The following is a 25,648-nucleotide window of genomic DNA, read 5'->3' on the forward strand; positions in this document are numbered from 1 at the left end:
CGCCCCCGTTCGCCCCCCCTGCCGCTCCTCCGCTTGCCGGCCGCCGCGCGCGCGCGTTTGCGCGCGGGTCGCGCCGTGGGCGCGCGCTGGCCGCGCCCGTGGCGAGTCAAGGCCGCGGCTGGCCTTGACTTCGCCTGGGCCGCGCGCTGGCCGCCTGGGCCCGCCTGTCGGCGCCCAGGGGCGCTAGATCCGGGTGGATCTAGCGCTTGCCACCTCGTTTGCTTTTGTCATTTCATGTAGATTTTTGTAAAATGCATAGGAAATGTTGTAGACCTCCAAAAATTTTGAAATTTGTTTTGTTTGACTCCTCTGTAATAGATCTACTTAGATAAATTAATGTTATGCATGTTAGAATCTTGTACCTTGAGTTATAGTTTATCCTTACTAAATCAAGTTAATTGTTAATCTTATTTTTGTGGTGCTCTAAAAATGTCAAACTAAATACTGTTGTGTTCCTTGTGAAATGCTCTATCTCATGGACCAGCTTATGTATTTGTTCCTGTACTGTTTGATAGGTTTTTAATGTGTTTTTGGTTTTGCTGCCTGCAAGCTTGTAAAATGAATAACTTTTTATAGAAAATTGATAAAATGATAAAACCACTTCTATTACTTTTATTATCATGTCCTCTATCTCCAGTAATTATTTGAGAACTTCTAGAGATGCTTTGGGTATCTTTTAAGATTTAACTTGAGTTTAGCTGCTGAAAATTGTAAATATCATAAGTAATTCTACAAATATGTTTTTGATGCAAACTCAACTCTCATGAGTTTATTTTGAGATCCTCTGGATGCAGAAATTAAATCATGATTTATTCTTGCTATTTTGTTGCATGAGCAAGTTCGCCTTCGGGCTTAGAATTTAATTGAGTGATCGAGCTTCATGTACGTTGTTTGCGTACCTCCTTGTGTTGAGTGTTATTTCATTTCCATTCCATATCATGCCATCTCATTTCATGTCATCGGCATCATTCTAATGCACACATCTCATTCATGCATTTTAGTGACTGAGACGCCGGAGGACGCACCCGTTGAGCCCACCGAGTTCGTTGAGACCGAGCCGGGAGCCGAGTGTGTGGTTGAGCAAGAAGAGAATCAAGGCAAGCAGCTAAGCATGATTCCTTGACCTATTTAACTTGCTTAAATTTAGTTATTTCACTTGGGATATCTATGCTTATATTAAATATTTATCTATTGCATCGTCGGTCCTATTTTCATGCAATGCCCTCTCTTGATTTGTTTATCCATGCCCTTGGCACACGTAGCCACTTGCAACTCATTTAAACTAAATGCTTAGTCGTGTCTAGGGTTGGTAGATATCTTGTAGGGAAATTTGGAATAGGATCACTTGTTTCACCCACTTTGTGTTATTTTAAACATGTTGTCCGGTGTCGGAATGTTGGTTTGAATCGGTCTAGTTGGAAGTGTGGTGTTGGTTCGAGCGGAAGGTAGGGCCTAGAGAAAGGAGTCTCGGAGGTTTAGTCCGCTTGAACCGATTAAGGACCGTCCGTGGATGACCTTGGAAATTGAGCACTTATCGTACTACCACATATCCATTCATGGGGTGGATAAGCCGAATACCCTCTAGTTCTAATCGTTGATGCACGGTCCTAGATGCGTGGCCGTGGGGCTTTGTAGAGAGGCTTATGGATGTCCCCGGTGGACCTAGGTAACTCTCCGCACAAGTTAGGCGTGATGTTCAACGGTTATAACTCGTCGGGAATGGTTGATGCGAGTACCCCCTCACCCAACGTGATCGGTTGGGCGAGTCGCATGGTCCTTGTGTCGTATGGGTAAAGTTGTACACCCTTGCAAGGTTATTGAATCAATTCGAATTGCCGCGCTCTCGGTTATGAGCAAGCTCTTTATCCTACGAAATCTTCGTAGAAGTTGTGGTCAAGTGGTTGGATGCACGTTCCCTCTTGTTGATACTTAGGAATTGAGTTATCTAATCAACTAAAATTTGAGGTGGGTTGGGCAAGATAATTAAAATGCTAGGAGGCTAGATGGTGGAATTAGGGAGCTTATGCTTATTTAATTTACTTAACCCTAAAGCCTTTTTTGTGAGCCTTCATATGCATTTTCCTTGACATATTTATTCGCGTAAGTCTTGCGAGTACCTTTGTACTCATATTGCTTTCGTATACTAAGTTGCAGGTGAGCCGGAAGTGGTGTTCGGCCATTTCTACCCCGCCGAACCCGGCGCGGGCGAAGAATAGGCCAATATGGTCAATGGCGTCCTTGAGCAAGACGCCATTATTATTATCTATCGTTATATTTTCCGCTGCGCATCGTTCTTGGGATATCATGATAAACACTAGACTCTACGGTTTTATCTCTTTTATGTTATTGTGAGACCAAGGCTTGTATCCTTTATTCGAACCTTAAATTTCAGAATTTGGAACCTTTCCTTAAATTAATGTTGTAATGGTTAGTTGCTTAACTTGTATTAAAATTTGCTCTTTGTGGATCGTTGGTGATGTAAGAGCTTGTGACGGTATGTGCATGTGCATGATCTTGGGCATATGTTGGGGCACATACCGTGACTACCGGGTTTAATGTTATTTTCGGCGAAAGGTCAAGTTGGTCCTTAGTAGTTTAGATGTGGGCTAACCCATAACGCGTCATTGGTGCGAGTGCGTGTTAGCTCTCATCTTCGCGATAACGACCGACGGTTTCGCTTAAAATGATATTAAATTGGGCGGTTCTCACATGTGAAAACATTTTAGGTTTGATCAAGTTTATAGAAAGAATATTCACATCCATAACATCAAATAAATACAGCAAAAAAATATTTATTATGCACATGCGCAGGAGCTGGCTCGACTCTCCCCCATTGTGTTGCGTGCATGCATGCATGCGCAGTGGCAGACGATCCAATCAGCTCACCCTCAACACGGTCTGCTTCCCTCAAAAAAAAGATAAAAAATAGTACATGCAATATGCCAATATCATACGAGATAATGTCATCCCCAATGGCGCAGTGGCTCACCCTGGCGGATGAACCCTAGAGTGCCACCGCGCCCACTCGTCTCGGCACCGGAAGCCACACATCTAGCTAGCTAGCTAGCTTCTAGGAAAGAAGCCACACATCTATACATCGCCCCCAACAGATGAGAGCGAACCAACCAGCAACAATGGCGCGTACGGTGGCCGCCGTCGTCGCATCCGTGGTGCTGGTCGCCGTCGTCCTGTCGTCGTCGTGGGCGCAGCTCGCGCTGGCCCAGGTCAGGTGCCGACGGCGACCGCCGCGCAGGTGGACTCCTGCAACAACCATTGCACGGACGCGTGCAACGCCGTCGGGAACGCGGCGTGCCCCGGCAACTGCTTCGGCAACCCACCGGTGAACGCGGAGTTGTGCAGCGCCTGCAAGACGGGGGCCAGCAACGAGTGCTACCCGCAGTGCACCAACGTCTGCTACCTCATCAATCCGGATCCCTCCGTCTAGATCGAGATCGATATCATCATCATCTTCTAGAAACTGTTGTGTGTTGTTACCTTCATTCAGAGTTGATCGACCTGTTCTAGCTATTTCCCTTTCAAATAATGTAAGCCGCTGATCGACTGGCTGGCTTTCCAGTCATCGTCTATCCTTATAATGCCTCAGTTTCATCATCTATGAAGATATCACGATGTTGATAAGATTTACAGATGGGCGCTGCCTGAGGCTTTGCTTTTATCATTGCAGAGAGATCTAAAGGACGTGACACAACAGCGTATGGGTTCTGTCCATGGAGAGGTGCTGCCTTCAATGCTCTATTGCCGATTGGTGTCATGCCTCTTGTTGTGCAAATTAACCATGTTCGTTCGTTATTAGAATTGTGTAGTTTAATCAACTTTATGTCACATTCCTAGATCAATGTTAGACCCATGCATGTATTGTATCTCTGATTCTCTATTCGGTCCAAGTAGTAGATATTATTGACTACAAGCAAGCTAGTCTGGTACTTGCACCCGAGTAACTTTGGCAATTTCTTTTAACTCACTCAAGGTTAGGCTACCACAAATCAACATGAAACGTGGCTCTGTACGTATCCACAAATCCGCTTGGCATCATCTATGAATCAATGTGTGTCCCATGCATCTATGTTGATCTCTTCTCTTGATTTGTGTCGGTACTCCATCAACTCTTGCTCCGCACATGCTAATAATTTTGAAAGGCATAAGTATTAAAAGTTTATTAAGAAAATATAAGCTCGTAGATAATAATCAAAATTATTTATGTTGTGGTCTCGCTCATTTGTTAAGTATCCTAATATAAATGTTGTTTTTTTAAATACAGTACAAACACAAACGCTCATATACACACACGCACACTCAACCCTATGAATACATGCACACAACACTATCCCTATGCACCTCTCAGAGAAGTAGTCTTGTTCTCGAAATTGATGAAGACAGCGCAGTCGTCTTGTTGTTGACGGGCACGTTGCCTACCATTGAAAAATAATACCAGTTAAATGCTGTAATAAATCTATAAAAATGCGAGCACTCATGCTAAGTTGAGGGCTTAAACTTAGGTGACTAGATTGCACCACAAGAACCTTACCAGTTGATTTACACTCATTTCGCTAGCAATTATTCCATATGCTTTGATTAGTGATTATTTCATATGTTTTTATGTCCATATTCATAGTTTTTTCCAATTCATGCCGCACCTCCATATATGTTTGATTTTTCACTAGTTATACACCCTTAGTTTGAGCTATATATTTAATACGAAAACTAGTATTTTCAACCTTAAGTAAAATAGAAGAGGAATATATTCTTTTACCGGTAAGATTATTTCATGGCCCATGTAAACTAGATGACCAAGTTCGTCAGTTTCCTATTAATTAGCGTAATGATTTCTAACCCTTAGAAAGTTGTACATGCACACATGGATATACGGTGGACTGAACTGACTGCAGTCGAACACGGAAAGCTAATCACGTAACCCGAACCGTGGGCTCTCCAGACGTCCCCACTGGACATACATTATAATTCGGATCATATTCAACATTGTTGTACGTACCCCTAGCTCCCGGCCGCGAACCTGCGGGCGTCGCCGCCGGCCATCTCCGCGAGCTCGCTCAGCAGCCCCCGCCGCGCCTCCTTCAAGGCGAAGGTGTCGACGGCGCGTTTAAATCTCGAGCGCAAGACGAGCCTGGCGGTGGGATCGGCGGAGCCGAAGAAGGGAGCGCCGCCCGCGTACCGGATGACGCACCGTCGGAGCTGAGGAAGCCCACGTCCCGACTGTGATCACACATGGGGAATAGGAGGTGGTACTCGGGGATCACGCCGGCGAGGCAGTTGAGGCACCGCTCCGGCTCGGAGTCGGCGAAGCACATGGCGAGGCCGGACGCCTGGTCGTCGGAGGCGGCGCCGACGGTGCGGTTGCGGAACCACCAGTTGTCCACCGCCGCCGGGCGCGACAGCGTATTGAGGAGCTCGGCGAGGTTCTTCCCGTAGGGGTTGTCATCGTTGTAGTTCCCGTGGCCGAGCAGGTGTAGTTCAAAAATAGCGAGCGGTCGTCGTCATCTGCCGTGGCGGCACCGAGCGAGGCGACGGCGATCTCGGCGACGGCGAGGACCTGATGGATCAGAAGGCGAGCTGGATGATGCATGATGCCGGCAAGGAAATTGACGTCGTTGTTGCTTCGTGTTCTTGACTTCGCTGAGAATTGATGGACGGCGAGCGGGCGGTATATAGGAGGACCGAGGACGGACGGCGGAGGAGAAGATGGACTGATAGAGAAGTCAGCTGTCAGCTCTTGGTTATTTATATCGCTGCCACTCGTCGTATATACGACGCTTAATTTATATCAGAAATTATATAATATAATATGATGCAGAGACTACTGTTGATTTATGTTTGTAAGTATGTATATCATGATCACTACTACAGAAATGATTTTTCGTCCTCCTCATTTGTCCCGGCCAGTTCTGGGCTCGGGACTTATGAAAGCATTCCAGATCCAACAGTTAGGAGCCTGTCGGGAGGGTGGGGAAACATTTAGTCCCCGTTGGAGCACCCAACTGGGACTAAAAGTTTTTCATTTATCCCGGTTGGTGGCTCCAGCTAGGATTAGAGGCCCACGGGCCCATTTGTCCTGGCTGGCTCCAACCGGGACTAAAGGAATACATTGATCCTGGATCAAGCCGACCACCGGGGCTTAAAAGTGGAATAAGTGGGATAAGTTTTTTTTCATTCTCCACGCCCCTATGTCCACTGCTTATCTCTCCTCTTGATATTTCCCAGACCAATCTCTCCTTTCTTACCCTGCCTTATCCTCTTCCCTTCCCTCTTCCTCTCCCTCCCTTATCCCCTTCCAAGGGCGGTTGCGCTGGCCGGAGCTCCATGGCCAGGGGCCGCGCGGCGGGCTGGAGCTGCGGGCCAGGAGTGGCGTGGCCGGCCAGGAGGGGCTTGGCGAGCAACGGTAGCTCGAGCCCGCGGCAAGCAGCACCGAGGCGCTAAGCGGCGGTGGATTGAGTCCGCGGCAAGCAGCGCCGACGGTGAGCTGCGGCAGCGACAACCCCTCTATCCACTGCGGCAAGCAGCTCCGGCTTTCTTCTCCTTTTTTCCAAGTCCTAGGAGGAGTAGCAGTGGAGATTGGGATATTGGGTGTTTGTGGTAATGTTGCAGCTAGACAGTTTGAGTTTGCTTGAAAATAGAGAAGCAGTTGTATTCTTTTGATGATGAAAATGGCAATACTTGTATGCTTTCTTCATTTTCAGTTAAACTTTGTGCGGTGGTGCCATGGCTTCTTCATTTTCAGTCAAGTTTTGTGCGGGCGCAGCTCCTGTCGGGGGTGGCCAGGGCACAGCTCCCCGCAGTGGCGAAGCCGGTGACCGCAAGCAGGGCAAGTGCGGGTACATGCTTTTTTTATTATTTTTTAGTAGTGTTTGGTCCCGGTTGATTAAAGATTAATTTTTTTTTCCAGTTATCTGACCCGGGACTAAAAGCCGGGTAGTCCCGGATTGGCGGTCCCGGTTAAAAAATTGGGACAACTAAGATTTTCCAACCGGAACTAAAGGGCATTTCTGTACTAGTGGATCCTAATACCTCATTCACTGTTAAACTCAACTCTTAATCATTCTTAACTAAAAACATATAGAATATGAGCCCAGCTTTTTTGAATCCGATTTTTAAAATATCTAGGCTAATTTGTAGTCTCTTTAACATCATTATTAAAAAAGTAAGTAAGTATGTATGTATGTCCATCCTTTGTCCTGAGCCATTTGGAAAAAATTCTGGATTTGAAAAAAATCCCAACAAAGAATGCAATTCTGGAAAAAAGTGGATCCACCATGGAGCAGTTATCCAACCAGCACGGTCTCCACGTGGCATTAGCTCCACCGACCCCAACTGTTCCTTTCCCCATCGCTTCTCTCATCTCATCCACCGCTCGGAGTTCCTGGTCGCCGCCCCTCACTACAAATCCCGCGCGCCACCCCTCTTTGCTCATGGTGGTGAGCGATGGTTCCGAATCCGGCGGGAGTACCGGCAGCACCCGCAGGAGCTAGCCCGGCTGGGCCCGATTGATTAGAGGCTGGAGTGCTGGCGGCGGCCGCTGGAGCCAGCCTGGCGCGGCAGCTCTGGGCGGATTAGGGGCACGCCTCGCTGGAGGCGCCGGGTGCGCGGCAAGGCGGCTGGACCGGAGACCCCTTACGATGGACGACCCCTTGCCTGCGCGTGGACTTCAACGGCCAGCTCTACATTGCCGATACGGAGGACCAAGGTTTTGGGTTGGACCCTGCCATGTTCTGCCCTGAATCGGAGACGCAACTTAGCGAAGGTGATGTCCCCATCTCGCAGGATGCCGTATTGGTGGTGCCGGAGACGCCGGAGGAGGATTGGCCTGTTGCCGTGGAGCAGGAGGTGGCTGCCGTAGTTGGGTCTGCTGTGCCTGTGGTCGAGCTAATGTTGGAGCAGCCTGTGGCCGATGAAGAACACCAGGCCGCTGCGCATCGTCGCTTGGGGTATTAGTCCTTCTCTTAGTGGCACACGAGCTCTTGCAAGTTAGTTTTTGAATTGACTTCCTTGCCATACATATCTGCAATTTGTGTGTGCGCGCGCCATGGCTAGGAATGTGCTTACTGATTGGCGCCGGACTCTATTCAATGAAGACAAACATAGATCAATGCAATTGGGGATGCAGATAGGGGAAGAGCAACATGCAATGGACAACATCATGAAGGACAGTGTCGACGAGAAGTTGTCCATCTCCGATGCGAGACAGATGACGAGGGAATGACAACCTGGGATGTGCATGACAGCGACGTACCTGGTCATTCCCAGGTGGATCATGATGCCAACCTCAAAGAATTGGTAACGGATCATCACACCGCCTGCAACAAATGAAACGGTGGTTGGGGGACCGTGCAGTTAGAGGGGTATTTGAGGTCATTTGCCACCTCCACTAATCTATCTGCAAAAAAAAAAGCTAAAATTGCATTCTTCACGGGACGGAGGAAGTAAATATCACTTATCAGGAAGCAGTGACGGACATCGACCGACCTCCCTGAAGTTTCATGGAAATTCAGCTACCAATCGACGAACAGACTGCTGCTTGTTGGAGCAACAACTGCTAGCAGTATATGTCAAACCATTAGGGATCTGCTACTGCGCTAATTAGACTAGAAAACCTTCTCTGCTTTTGCTTAATCGGGATACAGAGAGAGAGATTGAGAGAGACACAGAGAGGAGAACGGCATACCCTCGTGCCCTAGGGCGGATGCGGAAGCCGACGTGCCCGCCATTGGTGGTGCAGCGCGGGGTGCTCGGGGCAGTCCTGCCGTAGACGTACAAGGTCACGGTGGCCGACGGTGTGGACGTGTCCGCCGGCTCGGAGTCGAAGCAGGGGCGTCGAGGATGGCCGAAGGGACTTCCCGCCGCTTACCGCACTTCACTTAGATCGGTTAGGTTGACTTGTAGGTGGGGTGGCGGCGGCCGGTGAACCTCTTGATCCGAGCCGCTGGCCCCCACCCTTCTTTTATAGCGCGGCGCGACGGGGGCCCACCAGCTAGGGTTGAGCTGGGGCGCCCCCGATCAGAGCGCGTTGGGTGAGGTAGCCCATCGGCCCGTTAGGGTCCGATGGGCTAGGAGATCAATCTAACAGTCTCCCCCTTGATCTCACCCTGTACTTTTATTTTACTTTTACTTTTCACGTTTCATCATAGATTTGTGTATAGAGCATGCCTCATCGTCACGATCATTTGTCGATGGATTTAGCAGCTACAATTCACGCTTCTATTCAGAAACGGATTCTTTAACCTTCTGGGCCCTTGTAGTCCGAGGATCATAGGCTATCCCTTAGCCCCATGCCGGCTACGTGTTCTTTGAACACGTTGGGTGGTAAGCCTTTCGTTAGCGGATCCGCAAGCATTTTCACTGTGCTTATATGTTCAAGATTTATGATCTGATCTCGGACTTTATCTTTCACAACATAATACTTTATATCTATGTGTTTGGCAGCACCACTTGTCTTGTTGTTGTGAGCGTACATTACTGCGGGCTCGTTATCGCAGTACAACTGTAATGGCTTAGACATATTATCAACCATTCTCAGACCGGGTACGAACTTCTTTAGCCAGTTCACCTGCCCCGTAGCCTCATAACACGCAACAAACTCGGCATACATTGTGGACGATGTAGTGACGGTTTGTTTGCAACTTTTCCACGATATTGCTCCCCCGGCTAGGGTGAACATATATCCTGACGTGGATTTTCTGTCATCTCCTGCGTAATCTGAATCTGAGTATCCTACGATACGCAAAGATTCTGTTTTCCTGTACGTTAACATGAGGCCTTTTGTTCCTTGCAAATAGCGCAGAACTTTCTTTACCAATTTCCAGTGTTCTGGTCCTGAATTACTCTGGAATCTGCCAAGCAACCCGGTAACATAAGCTATGTCAGGGCGTGTGCACACTTGTGCATACTGTAAGCTTCCCACAGCGGAAGCATATGGTACCATTTTCATTTGCTCAATCTCATATTGAGTCTTGGGGCATTGAAATTCCCCATATCTGTCGCCCTTAACTATAGGTGCAGGTGAGGCACTGCATTTGTGCATATTAAATTTCTTCAGGACCTTTTCTATATATGTCTTTTGAGATAGTCCCAATACCCCTTTTAATCTGTCTCGATGAATCTCGATTCCTAGAACGAATCTTGCTTCACCGAGATCTTTCATCTCGAAATGCGAGGATAAAAATTTTTTCGTCTTTAGTAGCAGATTGACATCGCTACTTGCCAGTAGAATATCATCCACGTACAAGATTAGAAAGATGTACTTTCCATTCTTGAACTTTGCGTAAACGCAATTATCCTCGACATTTTCTTTAAACCCGAATTCTTTTATTGTCTTATCAAACTTCAAGTACCACTGTCTTGAAGCTTGCTTTAGCCCATAAATCGATTTTCTCAGACGGCATCCCAATTTTTCTTTGCCTTCCACGACAAAACCTTTCGGCTGTGCCATGTAGACGGTTTCATCTAAGTCCCCGTTAAGGAATGCTGTCTTCACATCCATCTGATGTAATTCTAAATCGTAATGAGCTACAAGAGCCATTACGATTCTGAAAGAATCTTTACAAGAGACTGGGGAGAACGTCTCGTTGTAATCAATTCCTTCTCTTTGTGTATATCCTTTAGCCACGAGTCGTGCTTTAAACTTATCTATATTCCCTTGGGAGTCATATTTGGTTTTGTAGACCCATTTGCAGCCTACTGTTTTGGCTCCTTTAGGAATCTCCTCTAGGTCCCACACTTTGTTGGTGCTCATCGATTTTATTTCGTCTTCCATAGCGTCAAGCCATTTCGACGAATGTTCACTTCTCATGGCTTCTTCAAATGAAGTGGGATCATCCTCCATTTGAATTTCTTCGCTATTATAGACTTCATAGTCATTAGAAATAGCGCGTTTTCTTATTCTTTGAGGTCTCCCGTGAGCCTGAGCCTGCGGTGCCTCATCTATTTGGGGCTGCTGGTGCTCCTCTTCTTGTGCGGCAACTGGCTCATCAGGAGCCTGATGAATGGGTTCCTCTTCCTCATTCATCGTCACCACAGAAGGAGTCATTACAGGTATCGGCATCGCAGTGACTTGCACTGGCGGTGCAGACACAACGGGTAGCGAGAAAAAAGATTCCTGAATCACGGGATTGGGTGTATACACCCTCTTCTCCTCAAGATCAATTTTCCTTGCTGTGCCGCTCCCCCGGATCATTTGATCCTCAAGAAAAACTGCATGCCTCGTTTCTACGAATTTCGTCGATCTGTCTGGGCAGTAGAAACGAAATCCCTTTGACCTTTCTGGATAGCCAATAAAATGGCAAGATACCGTTCTTGAATCTAGTTTTGCAATAGTCGGGTTAAACACTTTTGCCTCAGCAGGGCTCCCCCATACCCGCAGGTGATTTAGTGAGGGTACTCTTCCTGTCCACAATTCATACGGCGTTTTCGGCACCGATTTACTTGGAACTCTGTTGAGAATGTGAATGGCGGTTTTTAGTGCCTCCATCCATAAACTCACTGGCAACGTTGAGTAACTGATCATGCTTCGCACCATATCCATTAGGGTGCGATTGCGTCTTTCAGCCACTCCGTTCTGCTGAGGCTCGCCCGGCATCGAGTACTGGGCTACTATGCCTTGTTCCATCAGGAACTTCGCAAACGGTCCTGGAACTTGGCCATATTGGGTATGTCGACCGTAGTATTCCCCTCCACGATCGGATCTTACGATTTTAATCTTTAAATCGTGTTGATTTTCTACTTCGGCCTTGAATATTTTAAATTTATCCAAAGCCTCCGATCTTTCTTTAATTGGATAAATGTATCCATAACGGGAATAATCGTCTGTGAATGTTATGAACGAGTCATAACCATCTACACTCTTTACGTTAAACGGACCACAGATATCTGTGTGAATTATTTCTAATACACCTGTGCTCCTCTTAGCATTTTTCTTTATTTTCTTGACGAATTTGCCTTTTATGCATTCAATGCATTGTTCTAAGTCAGAGAACTCTAATGGAGGAAGAATTTCGTTTTTAATTAATCTTTCTATTCTCCCCCTCGAAATATGGCCTAAACGACAGTGCCATAATTTCGACGACGTATCGTGAGTTCTCTTACGTTTTCTATTTGTGAGTGTAGGCGAGGATACATTCGCACTGTTATCGCATACGGAATTAACACTTTCGCGTAACGATATCAAATAAAGATCATTCTTTCTAAATGCAGTGGAAATTACTGTATCATTACATTCGATCAAACATTTCCCATCTCCAAATAGACAAGAATAACCATCTGTATCCAGGCGAGACACACTAATCAAATTTCTGTGTAAAGAAGGAACAAATAAAACATCTCTAAGTAATATAATGAAGCCAGTGTCGAGTTCCAAATGAACGTCTCCTACTGCTTCAACGTCTGCCTGATCTCCATTTGCCACTCTAACTTGCTTTTCGCTTCTTTGAGTGGTTCTCGTCGAACGGAATCCCTGTAAAGAATTTGCAACATGAACAGTTGCTCCTGAGTCAATCCACCAAGTAGATTTTGAATATTCTATATACAAGGATTCATTTACAAATGAAATAACGTTCTCACCTTTTTTCTCCATGATCATCTTTAAGTATTTGTGACAGTTCTTCTTGTAGTGACCCCTTTCTTTGCAGTAGAGACACTGATCTTTATCTACGAGAGCCTGTCCCTGCTGCGGTCTGTGTTGTTGAGGGCTTTTACCTTTGGAGGAGGACGAAAAATTACCCTTGAAATTGGTATTTTTCTTCTTGTTTACATAGTTTAAAGATCCGCCAGTGGTGGATCTTATTCTTTCCTCCTCCTGAACACACATCGCAATGGTCTTTTCAATGTCCCAAGTTTGTGGTTGGGTGTTGTAATTGACAACAAATGTGTCAAACTCTTTTGGTAACGAAGCAAAGACCAGATGGACAATGTGATCCTCCTTGAAGGCCAGGTCCAATGACTTTAGCTTGTTATTCAGGTTGACCATGCGATGAATGTGTTCTCTAATGCCACCGCCAGTGTATCTTTCTGAAACCAGTTGTTTGATCAACTGGGTTGCATAAGTCTTTGAAGAACCAGTATACTGATTCTTTAATTTTTCAAGATACTCTACGACGGTGGCACAATCTGGGATTGAGCCCATGATTGCAGGCTCAATCGTATTCTTTACCACTGCCAAACATTTCTTGTTGGCAGGGAACCATTTTGCATACAGCCTCTCATACTCTGCTCTTACTTTCTTAAAAGCAAGCTCTGTTTGCTTCCAAGAAGCATCTGTGTCTGTGTCCTCCCTTTCAGGAAGCACAGGTTCTGTAGGAGTCGGTGTAGCTAGGACCCAATCTAATTCACCCATGATGAAATAGAGTTCCAGCTTTCTGTACCATTCATTGTAATTATCTCCCTTTAATATCGGAATATCGTTGATGGAAAACATCATTGATACTCCTCCTGAAAAATATCCATGAGTGGTGAAAACATTAAATTAAAATCAAATAAAATTTATTGCATATGTAAAATACGACGTTGGTCATAAATTAAAATATGCAATAACCTTGTGTATTAAAACTAAAACACCGTTGGGCAGAATTAGAATTAATACATAAAAATTATCTATTAAAATTAAAGCATAATCTCTTTTGTATTAAATCTAGAATACCGTTGGGCATAAATAGATATAATACATGAAAAATATCTATGAAAAGGATAATTCAGTAAAATTGTAATATTATCACTTGTTAACGTTGGTCAAAAGATAATAATATTACAACTCAGAAAAATTATCTATTTGCCTTGAAGAATTTAAATTATTCCGTTGGTTCAAATTTAAATTTCAAGACAAGTGATTAAAAGCATATGAAAACTATTTAATCTTTGCAGCGGAAAACACTAAATCTATCAAAAAGTGTCTAAAAATGTCTTTTATAAACAGTGCATCAGGGTTCATTCAAGTTTGAATTTGAAATGCATCAAATTCAATCAAATTCTATTGGAAAACTGATTCTGGAAATTGAAAAAACCGCACTGTTGTTCTCTTTGCAAAACGGCTCAGCCGGCCCAATCGCTCGCGCGCGGCCCAGCTGGAAAACCGGGCTCATCGCGCTCGTGCGCATACGCGCGCGGCCTGCTAAGGCCCGGCCCACTTTTCCTCTTGCACGGCCGCACGAGCGCTCGCGCGCGGGGTCAAGGCAACCTGGGCCCGGGCCGTGCATTCGCTCCCCCGCCTGGGCCTAAAGAAGCCCAGTCGCGCGCAGGACGATCGTAGCCGTTCGATCAAAATCAACGGGTGTGCGTTGATTTCGGGCGGTCAAAACCCCCGTCGCCGGTCGATCCCCAAACCCTAGCTGCATTCCACACTCCTCCTCCCCGACGCCTCTTTCTTCCCGCACCCGAGCGAGTTGGCGGCGACGGAGCGGCGGCGCCACGGCGATCCCCCTCGCCGGCGCGCGCGTTCACCGCAGGGTGAGCGCGCCGCCGTCGAGCGGCATCTCCGTGGCGCCTAGATCTATGGCGCGGCGAGCAGCTTCACGGCGGCTCGCGCGACCCCTGTCCATGCGGGATCCAAGATCTCGCTGGATCTGGTCGGCCTACGGTGGCCGACGGTGGGCGATGCAAGAAGACTCGGGTAAGTCCTTCTGTGCCGCCGCCCCTTTTCTGTGTGTGTTCTAGGGTTAGGTTCTAGGGTTAGGTTTAGGGTTAGGGATTCTCTCCGGGGACCTTTTCTGGGGATTTCTTTTGGTGTTTTTCTCTGTTATCTCCTAGATCTAATCAACGCTAGAAGCTCCTGGCGACTGATACCAATGTCAAACCATTAGGGATCTGCTACTGCGCTAATTAGACTAGAAAACCTCCTCTGCTTTTGCTTAATCGGGATACAGAGAGAGAGATTGAGAGAGACACAGAGAGGAGAACGGCATACCCTCGTGCCCTAGGGCGGATGCGGAAGCCGACGTGCCCGCCATTGGTGGTGCAGCGCGGGGTGCTCGGGGCAGTCCTGCCGTAGACGTACAAGGTCGCGGTGGCCGACGGTGTGGACGTGTCCGCCGGCTCGGAGTCGAAGCAGGGGCGTCGAGGATGGCCGAAGGGACTTCCCGCCGCTTACCGCACTTCACTTAGATCGGTTAGGTTGACTTGTAGGTGGGGTGGCGGCGGCCGGTGAACCTCTTGATCCGAGCCGCTGGCCCCCACCCTTCTTTTATAGCGCGGCGCGACGGGGGCCCACCAGCTAGGGTTGAGCTGGGGCGCCCCCGATCAGGACGCGTTGGGTGAGGTAGCCCATCGGCCCGTTAGGGTCCGATGGGCTAGGAGATCAATCTAACAGTATATTCTATCTAGAGGCTTTTGGATGTCTGGAGAAATGGATATGCCAATGCCAAAAGTCTTCAATCTACATAATAAGCCATGGTGACTATAACTCTTGCCAGTCTCTTCCAAAAAAAAAATAGTTATCCGTATATTCCACACTCAGTGGTGAATCAAGCAACGCAATTTTTTTTGAATATAATAGTGGATTTGTGAGTGCACTGTAGGTTTACCATGCCTTGTGCAGAAAAATAGAACAATAAAACTAGCTATGCTTGGGATCAAGCCACACTTTAATTTGTGTCATGGCATGGGAAATCTAGAAAGAAAAGTAGCAAATATATAGAGAAAATGACAAAACATGTTCATTTTAATTAATTGAGTGAAATATATAACCAAACTGGAAGGTATAACAGATCGGTGACAAAGGTTGTATGCTGGTTCTTTTTGCACTGCTATTAGCAACTTGAAATTTGGATCGTTTCATTAACCAGTGTAACGATCAGATCAATACCCCAAATAATGGTCGTCCTTGCAACAAAAAATTACAAAATAAATGAAACTGACGCGTTTACGCGTTCATACGCTAATGAACATGCAGTATATATCAACCACTCCAAACCTAACTTTGCTGCATGACACCGACCAATCACTCATATGAACTGGATTAAGGTACTCGACAAGTGGCCCGTGTAATAATTCTCGTCATCGCTTTCTTCTTCCGACAACCCAGACACCGTCTTCGGCGGCGGCGCCTCCAGCGGCGCGGCGACATCCAACGCCGCCGCAGCCGCCCTGTGCCTGCGCATGTGTCCGCCGAGCGCCTGTCCGGTGGGGAACACCATGCCGCACGCGTTGCACCGGTGGGCGTCCGTCGCGGTGCCGCCGCCTTTGCCGGGGCGCGCGCCGAGCACCCGAGGCCGGTTGTGGCTGGTCCGGTGGCCGCCGAGCGCCTGGAACGTGGCGAAGCTGCGGCCGCAGGTGCGGCACCGGAACGCGCTGTCGTCGCCCCCCAGCCGCCTGCCGCCGCCCTGCTTGGCGATCACCTTGCTGGCCGGCGACAGCGACAGCGAGAGCAGCAGCAGGAGGCTGTTCGCCGTGCTCGCCGCCGGCGCGTTTCTTGCTGTGGCCACGTCGCCCATATGGTCACCGTGATAATATACTCACCAAGCAGTAGCAGCTGTTAAGCCTTGATGAACAATTAAGCAAGCTATCGAATGTTTTCGTGATAATAAGCCGGTGCAGGTACTTGTATATATAGTGATCATGGATGATGGATGCCTGTGTAGACTTTGGGGTCAAGGTCAAGGTCAAGCTCGATATCCAATATTGCTAGATCAGAGCCACATGCTGAGTTTCTGAGTTTTTTCCACAACAAGGGGTTAGCTACTTGTGCTTACGCAGTGCCACTTGTTCTTCCTTACGTAAGATTCAGGCGTGTGATCCCAGCGCTTGTGTGGCGTCAGTGACCTTACTTACTTATACGCTTAGGAGCAGCATGTATCCAAATTTTTCTCTAACATTTCTTGTGCTTTATTTGAGTATCTAGTAACACGCCGGCTGCTGCACACACTGAAATATTTACTTATTAGTATCGAATTAGAGTGCGACTTTTTACATGGGGCACCACGGAATTGTCTAATTTGAATCGCAATTCGAGGTTACGTATTTTAATTTTTGTAAGCAATTTGTTCAAGAATGGTAGTAGTAACAACGCTCCAGCTGCATGCTTCACACAGGGCAGTATTTTAGTTCTTCCTGGAAATTTTAGTTCTTCACAAATGATCTGTACGAAATTCTTTTTTATACAAGTGTGAAGTGGGCCTTTGAAAATGTCAATAACCCATTAATAAGCGTGTAAGAGATCTGTGTTGATCTCCCTCGTCTTTTTTGTTTACTTGGTATTGTGATGCACAGCATTATGTTATGGTAGCTATACACATGCTTACTATGACCATAGGTCCATGACTTTGCACCAAACAATTGGACCTTAGATGTAGACATGATGTGGTTTCTAGCAGCTAACAAGCTTCACAATTCACGTACTCCTTCCGTCCTATAAAAACTGCAATCTTGCGTTAGAGAAAAAAAAATCTCACAAAGAATGTAATCTTAAAAATTGGATATCAACTACCTGTCTAATTAAGTGGTCAGATTTGATTTATATGTCAAAACTAATCACACATGGCAAACAAATAAGGGCATGAGAATCTTTTCACGCCACCACTAATTTGTTTGAAGAAAACTAATTTTCATGCTGCAAGCGGTTCGGCCGGCTTTGGCTGCCCAAGTCTAGCAAACGGCCATATGTTAGTTGGAATGTTCCACATCCTCCTTTTTCCAAATCTCATTCTTATCCCAGTTGTTGAATTTTCCCACAGTTTAGTACTATATAGAATTTTTTTTTTGCCAAAGAGTTTGGTCCTCAGAAAATAGAAGTTACCCACTGTTTACTTCTGTAGACTACAAGGAGTTGTCTCTGGATCGGAAATGGTAACAGCTGGCAGCTAAGCGTGTTTAAGTACCTGCGAACTTTCACTACGTTTTCGGTTGTCTGGTTGGTGAACAACGCAAGATTAGTAACGAAATTACTTCAACATATCCGTGACCAGGACCCAAGACTCAATAATCATGCTGTGTGCACGTACGTACATACATTTTCTTCATTCTCCTGACTCAAACAGCAAGTCAACACAAAAATAATTAATCATGTGTGGACATATATGCATTGAGCCTATCCTGTTTCTCTCGAGGAGGAATCCGAACGCCTTCTTGGTATACAACGCAGAAATCATTAGTAAACAGTGCAACCTCTTTCACTTGTTTTAATAAAAAAATCAGACCACCTACTAGCTCCTCTTGATGTAAGCTCGTAACACATAATGGCCCTAAAAGTATCATAATTAATGTGTCGTTCATTCCAAATTATTGGTCTTTTATTTTTGTATTAAGTCAAAACTCTCTAACCTTATTTGACAAAGTTTATCGAGAAGACGAGAAGTGTTATTTTCCACAATGCCAAATAATACACCATTAGTGTGTATTTTTATGGTGGATTTAATTTAATAAAACTAACTTAATGTTGTAGATGTTGGTACTTGTTTTTATAAACTTAGTCAAAGTTAAACAAATTTGACATGCAAGAAACCTAAAGTGACCAATAGTTTGGATGGAAGGAGTATAGTTGTAAGTTCAATATAATTAAGCTATCATCATATAAATACATTTAATTTTGTAAAATAAATTAAATACCATGCCTTTGATCCCATCCTAGCTCAATTAAGTGGAGATCTCGCTGGGGATGAATGAGTCACCATCAAAGAAGTTCCTGCGGACCCGTTTGGCGGAGCACTCTTCTTCTTCCTCTTCGTTCATATACCGTGCACTCGACTTGAGCACCTTAACTTGTTCCTCATGTCGACTTCAATCATCCAGTAGGTGCCGTGAGCCTCCTTCAACAGGAAGCAGGTGGCATCTGGATCGACCAAGCCCACCAGAGGATACTCCGGCTTCACCCGTGGAAGGCTCTGGTCACTGTAGAGGCCCTAGAACTCGGCAGTTCCCATGTCATCACCCTTGTGCCATCTCCCTTGCTTGATGTCGTGCAACGTCCATGATCTTACAGTGAAATCAGAACGACGACGCATTGGGCTAGCTTCGATGCAGACGAGCTTGATCATGCCCCCGGCAGTGGCGCAAACACATCGCGAAGCCTCGTCCGGCAGCGGGATGTAACGGAGCTGCACCGGACCCGGGCTGCTCTCGTCAGCGGCGAGGAGGACGTCGACGACAAGGATGCCCTGGTAGTCGTCGACCCAGCACAGGAAGCGGCCGTCGACGGGGACGACGGCGTCAGTGACCCAGTAGTGAGCACTGGGGCCCTGGGGAAACCGCACGCTCTTGACCATCCACTCTGTTTCGATCTTCTTCTGAGAGCCAGAACGGTGGTGCAGCAGGCAGAGCTTGCAAACATTCTCATGAGCGTAGCGGCATATGCCCTCCTCATCCGCCGCCGCCTCCCCCCTCATCCGCCGCCGCCTCTGCGGCACATGTTGCCCCTAACCGCTGCCATCTAGGGGTGGTTGGTGGGAGGGCGGTCGCCGGTGAGGTCGCCGGCGGTGGCAGGCCCGGCGCGTGGACGAGGGGGCACGATAGCACCCCCGGCCGGTCGGGGTGGGACAGCCGGTGGGTGGTGGCCGGCGGCGGTGGCAAGCCCAACAGCGGATGAGGGGGGCATGTGCCGCTATGCTTCTTAAATCCGCATTGGGCAGAGCTCGCCTCTGGGGCCGAAGTCGGTAAAATCCACCACCGTGAACTCGCCGTCGCTGCCATGGCATAGGATGCTAATCTCTTCGTCCAGCATGGCTCACTGGTGCCAGTGGCGGTACGGCTTAAAGTAGACGTCCTCATCATGAGGGGTGCTGACGCCACCGACGAAACAAGCGGGGAGCCGGTGGAGCGCCAGCGGCGATGAGAAGGCCGAGTAGACGAAGAAGTTGATGGGAAAGACGTGGGTGTGGTTGCAGGGCACTAGATCCCCCAAGGGTACGGTTGCCCTGAAGAGGATGGAGGATGGAGTGGTAGTGGGCGGCGATCAGGGACGGCTCCGACAGGCAGCCTCTGAACGCCCTGCTCGGCCAGTGGAGGTGCAGGTGGGACACCGCGGGGAAGGCAGCGGTGGCGGCGACCCGGAGGGAGGCGCGGATGGGACCGCCGGTGCAGGTGTAGGAGGTCAAAGAGGCCGAGGGGACCCTCGGGCGTCGGCGTCGCGGCTGCTGTGGTGGATGAAGCGATCGAGGATTATCCATCCTAGGGAGGGTTTCATCACGATGGGATCAGGTTCTTCCATGGCTAGGGTTCGTTATAAATTGACGGTTTTCAGTTGGGATCCAGAAAATTCAATGTTTATTTATTTAAATTTTTTAAAAAATATGGTTTGGAATTTTCCAATCCAACGTCTATACTCGTCATGCTCATGTGCCAAATTTGTATTTTTTTAAGGCATTGATATACTTCGTTAGTCGTTTAGGACATTGACACGGTCTCTATAAGATGAAGTTTTAATCTATATTTCCTATAAAACTATAACATCAAGAAAGGTAATTAGAAATTTTGAAAGTACTGTGAATCTAATATCTATCGTACACTATCAATCTTTACAATTTTTCAAATATTGATGGTTATAAAACATTGACCGACAAGAATCTTATAATGATGCGTGTATTTTGAACAGGAGGGAGAATATTTTAAAAAAGGATGGCCTTGGAGGTTCAAGTCTTTGGCGGGTGGTGTTATGCTCGCTTGCATACCATTCGCCTCATTTTCTTTGAATAGATGTGTTTCTCTTCTCTTTTTCCATAAAATTGCAACTTTGATTGTCTCTCAAATGCATAGGAAAGTGCCATGAACTTATGTATTAACAAAAATTATGTTGTATTCCTTTGGTGGCACCTTCCTTCAACTTTTCCAATGCATGGACAATTGTCTCCTATGGGGCCCATGCTTCCTTGAGATATTGATGGAAAAATATGGATTGCAAATTTTTTGCAACGGCACATAAGAAATTGCTCCTAATATAATGATAGGTTAATTAGTAATTACATCACCACAATCTATTTGATTCACACTGAACATAATTAGAAGCTAGCTACATACGTGATGACTCAAATATAAAATACAGTAACCTTTAACTTGCTAGGATCACATATACACAGTGGCGGAGCCACCGGTATGGCGAGACATGGCGGCAGCTATACATAAATAAGAATATATTTATCCAAACTTTACTTACCAATGCTTGATATTTTCATAAAATTGTGACTCACAAGCTGATTAGTAGTACAATAGCTATGTTTTATTGCATTGTAATCTCTTGCCACATGTATGTGTTTGTTTAAACAAATTAGTAGTAGTAGATTTGCAATAGGTAGATTCTGGTTCTGGCTCTGCCACTGCACATACATGTACATTATTTTGTTTTCGCTATGAAAAAAATACATTTGTTCCTCGTTGGAAGCTTGTGATGGCATCCTAGCTTAAGCAAAGGGGAGATCTCACTGAATTTTCGATTAGGAAGAGGTACACAAAATAAAAAGTATCTGCAGGAGAAAGAGGGAGGAATGAGCTGCACGGGGAGCCTGCAACATGGGATCCCGCCGGCCTACCTGATGGGCCGGGAAGTAGTTTTCTGATGATCAACAGAAAAATCATCGCTCTGGGCGGATTTCCCCGTAACAAATACTGTTGGGATGGATTGATTTCCCTGTAACAAAATACTGTTCGGATGGATTGATTTCTCCGTAACAAAAAACTGCTCGGATTTCCTTCCTCGTGATGTGACTGAGCGATCGTTTGTTTGGATCTCTGTGCTAGTATTCTGTTGGCCCTACTGAAGCCCTATAAATAGAACAGCCAAACCCTCTTGTTTCTCATCCATCGAATCATTCCATCTCTCTCTTCATTCCTTTGTTCATTCCAACTGCGTCGACCATGATGAAGCTTTTGGCCCTCTGCTTCGTGGTCCTCTTCCTCCTGCTCAATGGTAATTAATAAGCTACTAGTCAGCCTTGTTAGATTATTGTCAGTCATTAGCATTCCTGCCTGCTTTTCATATTCTCATGCATCATGTTGGACGGCTTGCTGGATCATTGCATTTGCAGGCCGAGTGGCGGAGTCAAGCCGAGCGGCGGCCAGCGATGTGTCGCTATCCCGGCGGCACCGCCGCCACCGTCACCACCACGGCACCATCGCGGCCGACCCGACGCCCAAGCTGTTCGTGTTCGGCGACGACTTCGCCGACAGCGGCAACGTCGCCTCGGACCCGAGCCTGGGCGCGGTCTCCCGCGCGTGGCGCTAACCGTTCGGCATGTCGGACGCGGCCCACGGCCGGAAGCCGACCGGCCGCTACTTCGACGGCCTGGTGCAGTCGGACTTCCTCTCCAAGATCATGGGGCACCGCGCGTCCCCGCCGGCCTACCTCGGCGACGAGTGGGACGACGTCGTGGACCCCGCCGGCATGAACTTCGCCTTCGGCGACTCGGGCGTCATGGATGTGCCCTCCGGCGTGCCCAAGCTCAGCAAGCAGGTCCAGCAGCTCGGGAGCCTCATCAAGGCCGGCGTGGTCGACGACCGCGACTTGACGGGGTCGGTGGCGCTCGTCGCATACTCCGGCAATGACTACTCAAACTCCACCGACGACGTACGTAGTACTACGCACGATACATATATGATTTCTAGCTAGCTTATATATCTACACACACACACACACACACACACACATATATATATATATATATCCAAAACATCTATCGATCTCATCTACTATATATAATTATATATATTTTGCATTGCGTATATATGCAGGACCTGGTGACGAAGGTTGTTGAGGAGATCGGGAGTGCGGCGTGGCGGCTGCTGGACCTGGGCGTGAGCAAGGTGCTGGTGAACACGGTGCCGCCCTTCGGGTGCTCGCCGTGGCTATCGTCGAGGCTGCACAACTACAGCTCCTGCGACGACGACGGCAACGCCTTCGCCGACCGGCACAACGCGGCGCTCCGGGACCGGCTGGCCGGCGAGGACGACGTGCTGCTGCTGGACGTGAACAGCATCATCACGGACCTGGTGGCGCCCAAGGCGGGCTCGGCGCTGGCGCCGCGGCTCACGGAGCGCCTCCGCCCCTGCTGCGAAGCCACCGACGCCGACGGCGGCGGCTACTGCGGCCTCGACGACGGCTACGCGCTGTGCGACCACCCGGAGGAGTACTTCTTCTGGGACATCGAGCACCCGACGCAGGCCGGATGGAGGGCCGTCATGCAGCTGCTCCAGGGGCCCATCATGGCGTTCCTCGGCATCTCAAACCTCGAGCACTTTTGATGATGGATCCGTCATCGTCTGCATGCATGCTTAGAAGGAATAATAATAATGTAATGGACGAAGACACGATCGAAATAGATAGATAGCTAGATAGTTAGCGTATTATTAGGTTTAGTTTGCAGTTGGGATTATAGTATTAGTTTGGAATAATAATTCTTCGTCCATGATTGGTGATAGATTGGGATAGCCTTTGGTCTTTGAGATATGATGTAATGAATAATAATGGAACGTCGTATCTCGATCAGGCCTCCAACATTCTGCTTATTAATTCACCTCTGCATTCACTTTATTATTTGTTCAGTTTGGTACTTTGGTGGCATGCACATGATGCAGCACATACAAAATGTTGGTTCAAATAAAACAAAATTCAGTGACTTTGCAGCTGAATATTCAGCTTTCTTGAGAGGAACGAAGATATAGCCTGACGCTCCACTGGTGATCCCCAACGACGCGAGAGCCCCCAGGACGAGGCGGCGCGTGGTGGAGCGCGCAGAGCTCGACGTCGTGGTAGTCGCGCTGCGTGAGATCCGCGACGGTGAACTCGCCGTCCTCGCCGTGGCGGAGGACGCCCATCCCGCGGTCCAGCGTGACGCGCTGCTGCTGGCGCCGGTAGGGCTGGAAGTACCTGTCGTCGGGCTTGCCGTCGACGCCGATGAAGCAGGGCGGGAGCCGCGTCAGCGACGGCGAGGAGGAGGGGGAGGAGGCCGAGTAGACGAAGAAGTCGACGGGGGCAGAAGCACGCGGAGTGGTAGTGAAGATTATCCTTGAAGGGCACGTAGGCCTTGAACAGGATGCAGCTGCCGTGTGCGGCGATGGCGGCGGGCTCCATCATGCCCCGGATCGACGGCCTGCCCGGGCAGCGGAGGTAGAGACGGGACACCGCCGGAGGGTCGGCGACATTGAGGTAGGCGAAGATGGGCCTTTGCCCGTGCAGTCATGGGAGGAGGCCGTGGCGTCATCGGCGTCCGGCCTGCTGTGGCTGCTGCGGTGGACGATGAAGCGGCACCCGCGCGTAGGTATTCTGCCTTCCCGGCTTGGCACGATCTGCAATGGTTACGATCCTAATACTATATAGTAACCTTTCCTTCCTTGTATTAGCTAGTGTTTTTTTCCCTCCTAACTTGATCGGAATTCGGATCTTGTGTTTCTACACTCAACCCGTATTCGACCAATGCATACGCTACTCTACATTGATCCTTCAGAAAACAAAAGATTGATTCGGTAAAGATTAATCTTATATTGCTCCAACTCGAAACAGGGGTAAAAAACAGTACAATATAATCCAAGGCTCGGCATTTATTTCTCGCATAAACATTCAGTTTAAAAGGAAAAAGGAAGACTTGTATGGAGGATTGTATCAATTAAGAACGACGATGTTCTAGACGAAGAGGTCGAGCAGCAGCAACGAGGACGAACGGGGCCTCTCGTACACGATAATCTGCGTGAGGTCCACGTCATCATAATCCGTACAGTTGTTGGGCCGGCGGTGCCTCCTCATGTGGCCTCCAAGGGCCTGGCCCGTCGAGAAGCCCAGCCCACACGGGCTTGGGCCGGTGGTGCTTCGTCGCCGCCGAGCGCCGGAGGTGGCTGGCTGGTCCGGTGGCCGCCGAGCACCTGGAACGTGGCGCCGGCACTCGAACGCGTCCCGCCCTCGCCGGCGGCGACGATGGCTCTTACTACGTCGGAGGACGACGAGCCGTAGGACAGGGAGAGGAAGGCCGCGGCGGAGTCGAGGCACGCCGGCGGTCGGTGCATGATGTGCGTACATGAGATGATGCATGATGTGCGTACGTGGCACGAAAGAGAGTGCCAAGAAGCAATTCGTTTCACACGGAGACGCGGTGTCCGTGTCGGATTCGGTCGTAGTGCATATGCGTGGCTCATCAAATCGTCGTGCAGCTAGCTAGCTAGCTAGCGTTTTATTTGGTTGCTGCTGGTTTTGTTTCTCGGTCTTCAGCTTTATTTGATTCCACGACTTCAACTTATTAAGAAATGATAGGAACACCCTGGACTTGTACAAACACGTCTTTGAATTTATATTTTTCCGTCATGCATAACAGCATAAGAAAGAAGAAAAAAGGACCTGTGAGTTGTGACCATTTGGCCTGGATGACAGCTAGCTATTTTTTATTGTTATTCGTTATACATTTCCTTCAGATATAAGAAATGAAAGACCTTACTTCGTGGATATAGGAATAATTAATAAAGTAACTGATGTTAACCAGCAGGTGAAAAGACATACTAGTAACTAGTTTGTAGTATGAAAAGAATGCTTGGAAAAAAAGATCGAACCACCATCCAGCACCAGGTGCATGTCGATCGATCCGTATCAAGACCCCAACAAACAAAAGATTAAGATAAGGGAATAAACGAATGAGATCGCATCCGCTAATGCAAGAGTGCATCGATCACATAGCTAGCTTAAGACCTAGTCGCACAGAGGTCAAGCTAGCTAGCAGTCATCAGGGCCGGG

General features: G+C 47.8%; 1 protein-coding gene, 1 long non-coding RNA gene and 1 pseudogene across 2 annotated transcripts; 1 reads left to right on the forward strand and 2 right to left on the reverse strand.

Moving 5' to 3' along the window:
- The first annotated feature begins 6,204 nt into the window (after positions 1-6,204).
- LOC112902489 lies at positions 6,205-8,463 on the forward strand. Its single transcript, XR_003230590.1, has 3 exons — positions 6,205-6,609; positions 6,714-7,717; positions 7,795-8,463. It is a non-coding gene; the product is annotated as an uncharacterized LOC112902489 (long non-coding RNA).
- A 7,293-nt stretch (positions 8,464-15,756) lies between these two features.
- LOC112902488 (zinc finger protein ZAT7-like) lies at positions 15,757-16,492 on the reverse strand. Its single transcript, XM_025971604.1, has one exon. The coding sequence runs from the start codon at positions 16,443-16,445 to the stop codon at positions 15,957-15,959; it is 489 nt and encodes a 162-aa protein (XP_025827389.1). The 5' UTR covers positions 16,446-16,492; the 3' UTR covers positions 15,757-15,956.
- A 2,234-nt stretch (positions 16,493-18,726) lies between these two features.
- LOC112872414 lies at positions 18,727-24,930 on the reverse strand (annotated as a pseudogene).
- Positions 24,931-25,648: the final 718 nt, after the last annotated feature.

The sequence above is a fragment of the Panicum hallii genome, chromosome 8 (assembly GCF_002211085.1).
Source record: "Panicum hallii strain FIL2 chromosome 8, PHallii_v3.1, whole genome shotgun sequence".
In the NCBI taxonomy this organism is placed as follows: Eukaryota; Viridiplantae; Streptophyta; class Magnoliopsida; order Poales; family Poaceae; genus Panicum; species Panicum hallii.

Bases quoted from the DNA above. Each gene is read 5' to 3' on its own strand.
- LOC112902488 (XM_025971604.1), bottom strand. From the start codon at position 16,445: ATGGGCGACGTGGCCACAGCAAGAAACGCGCCGGCGGCGAGCACGGCG.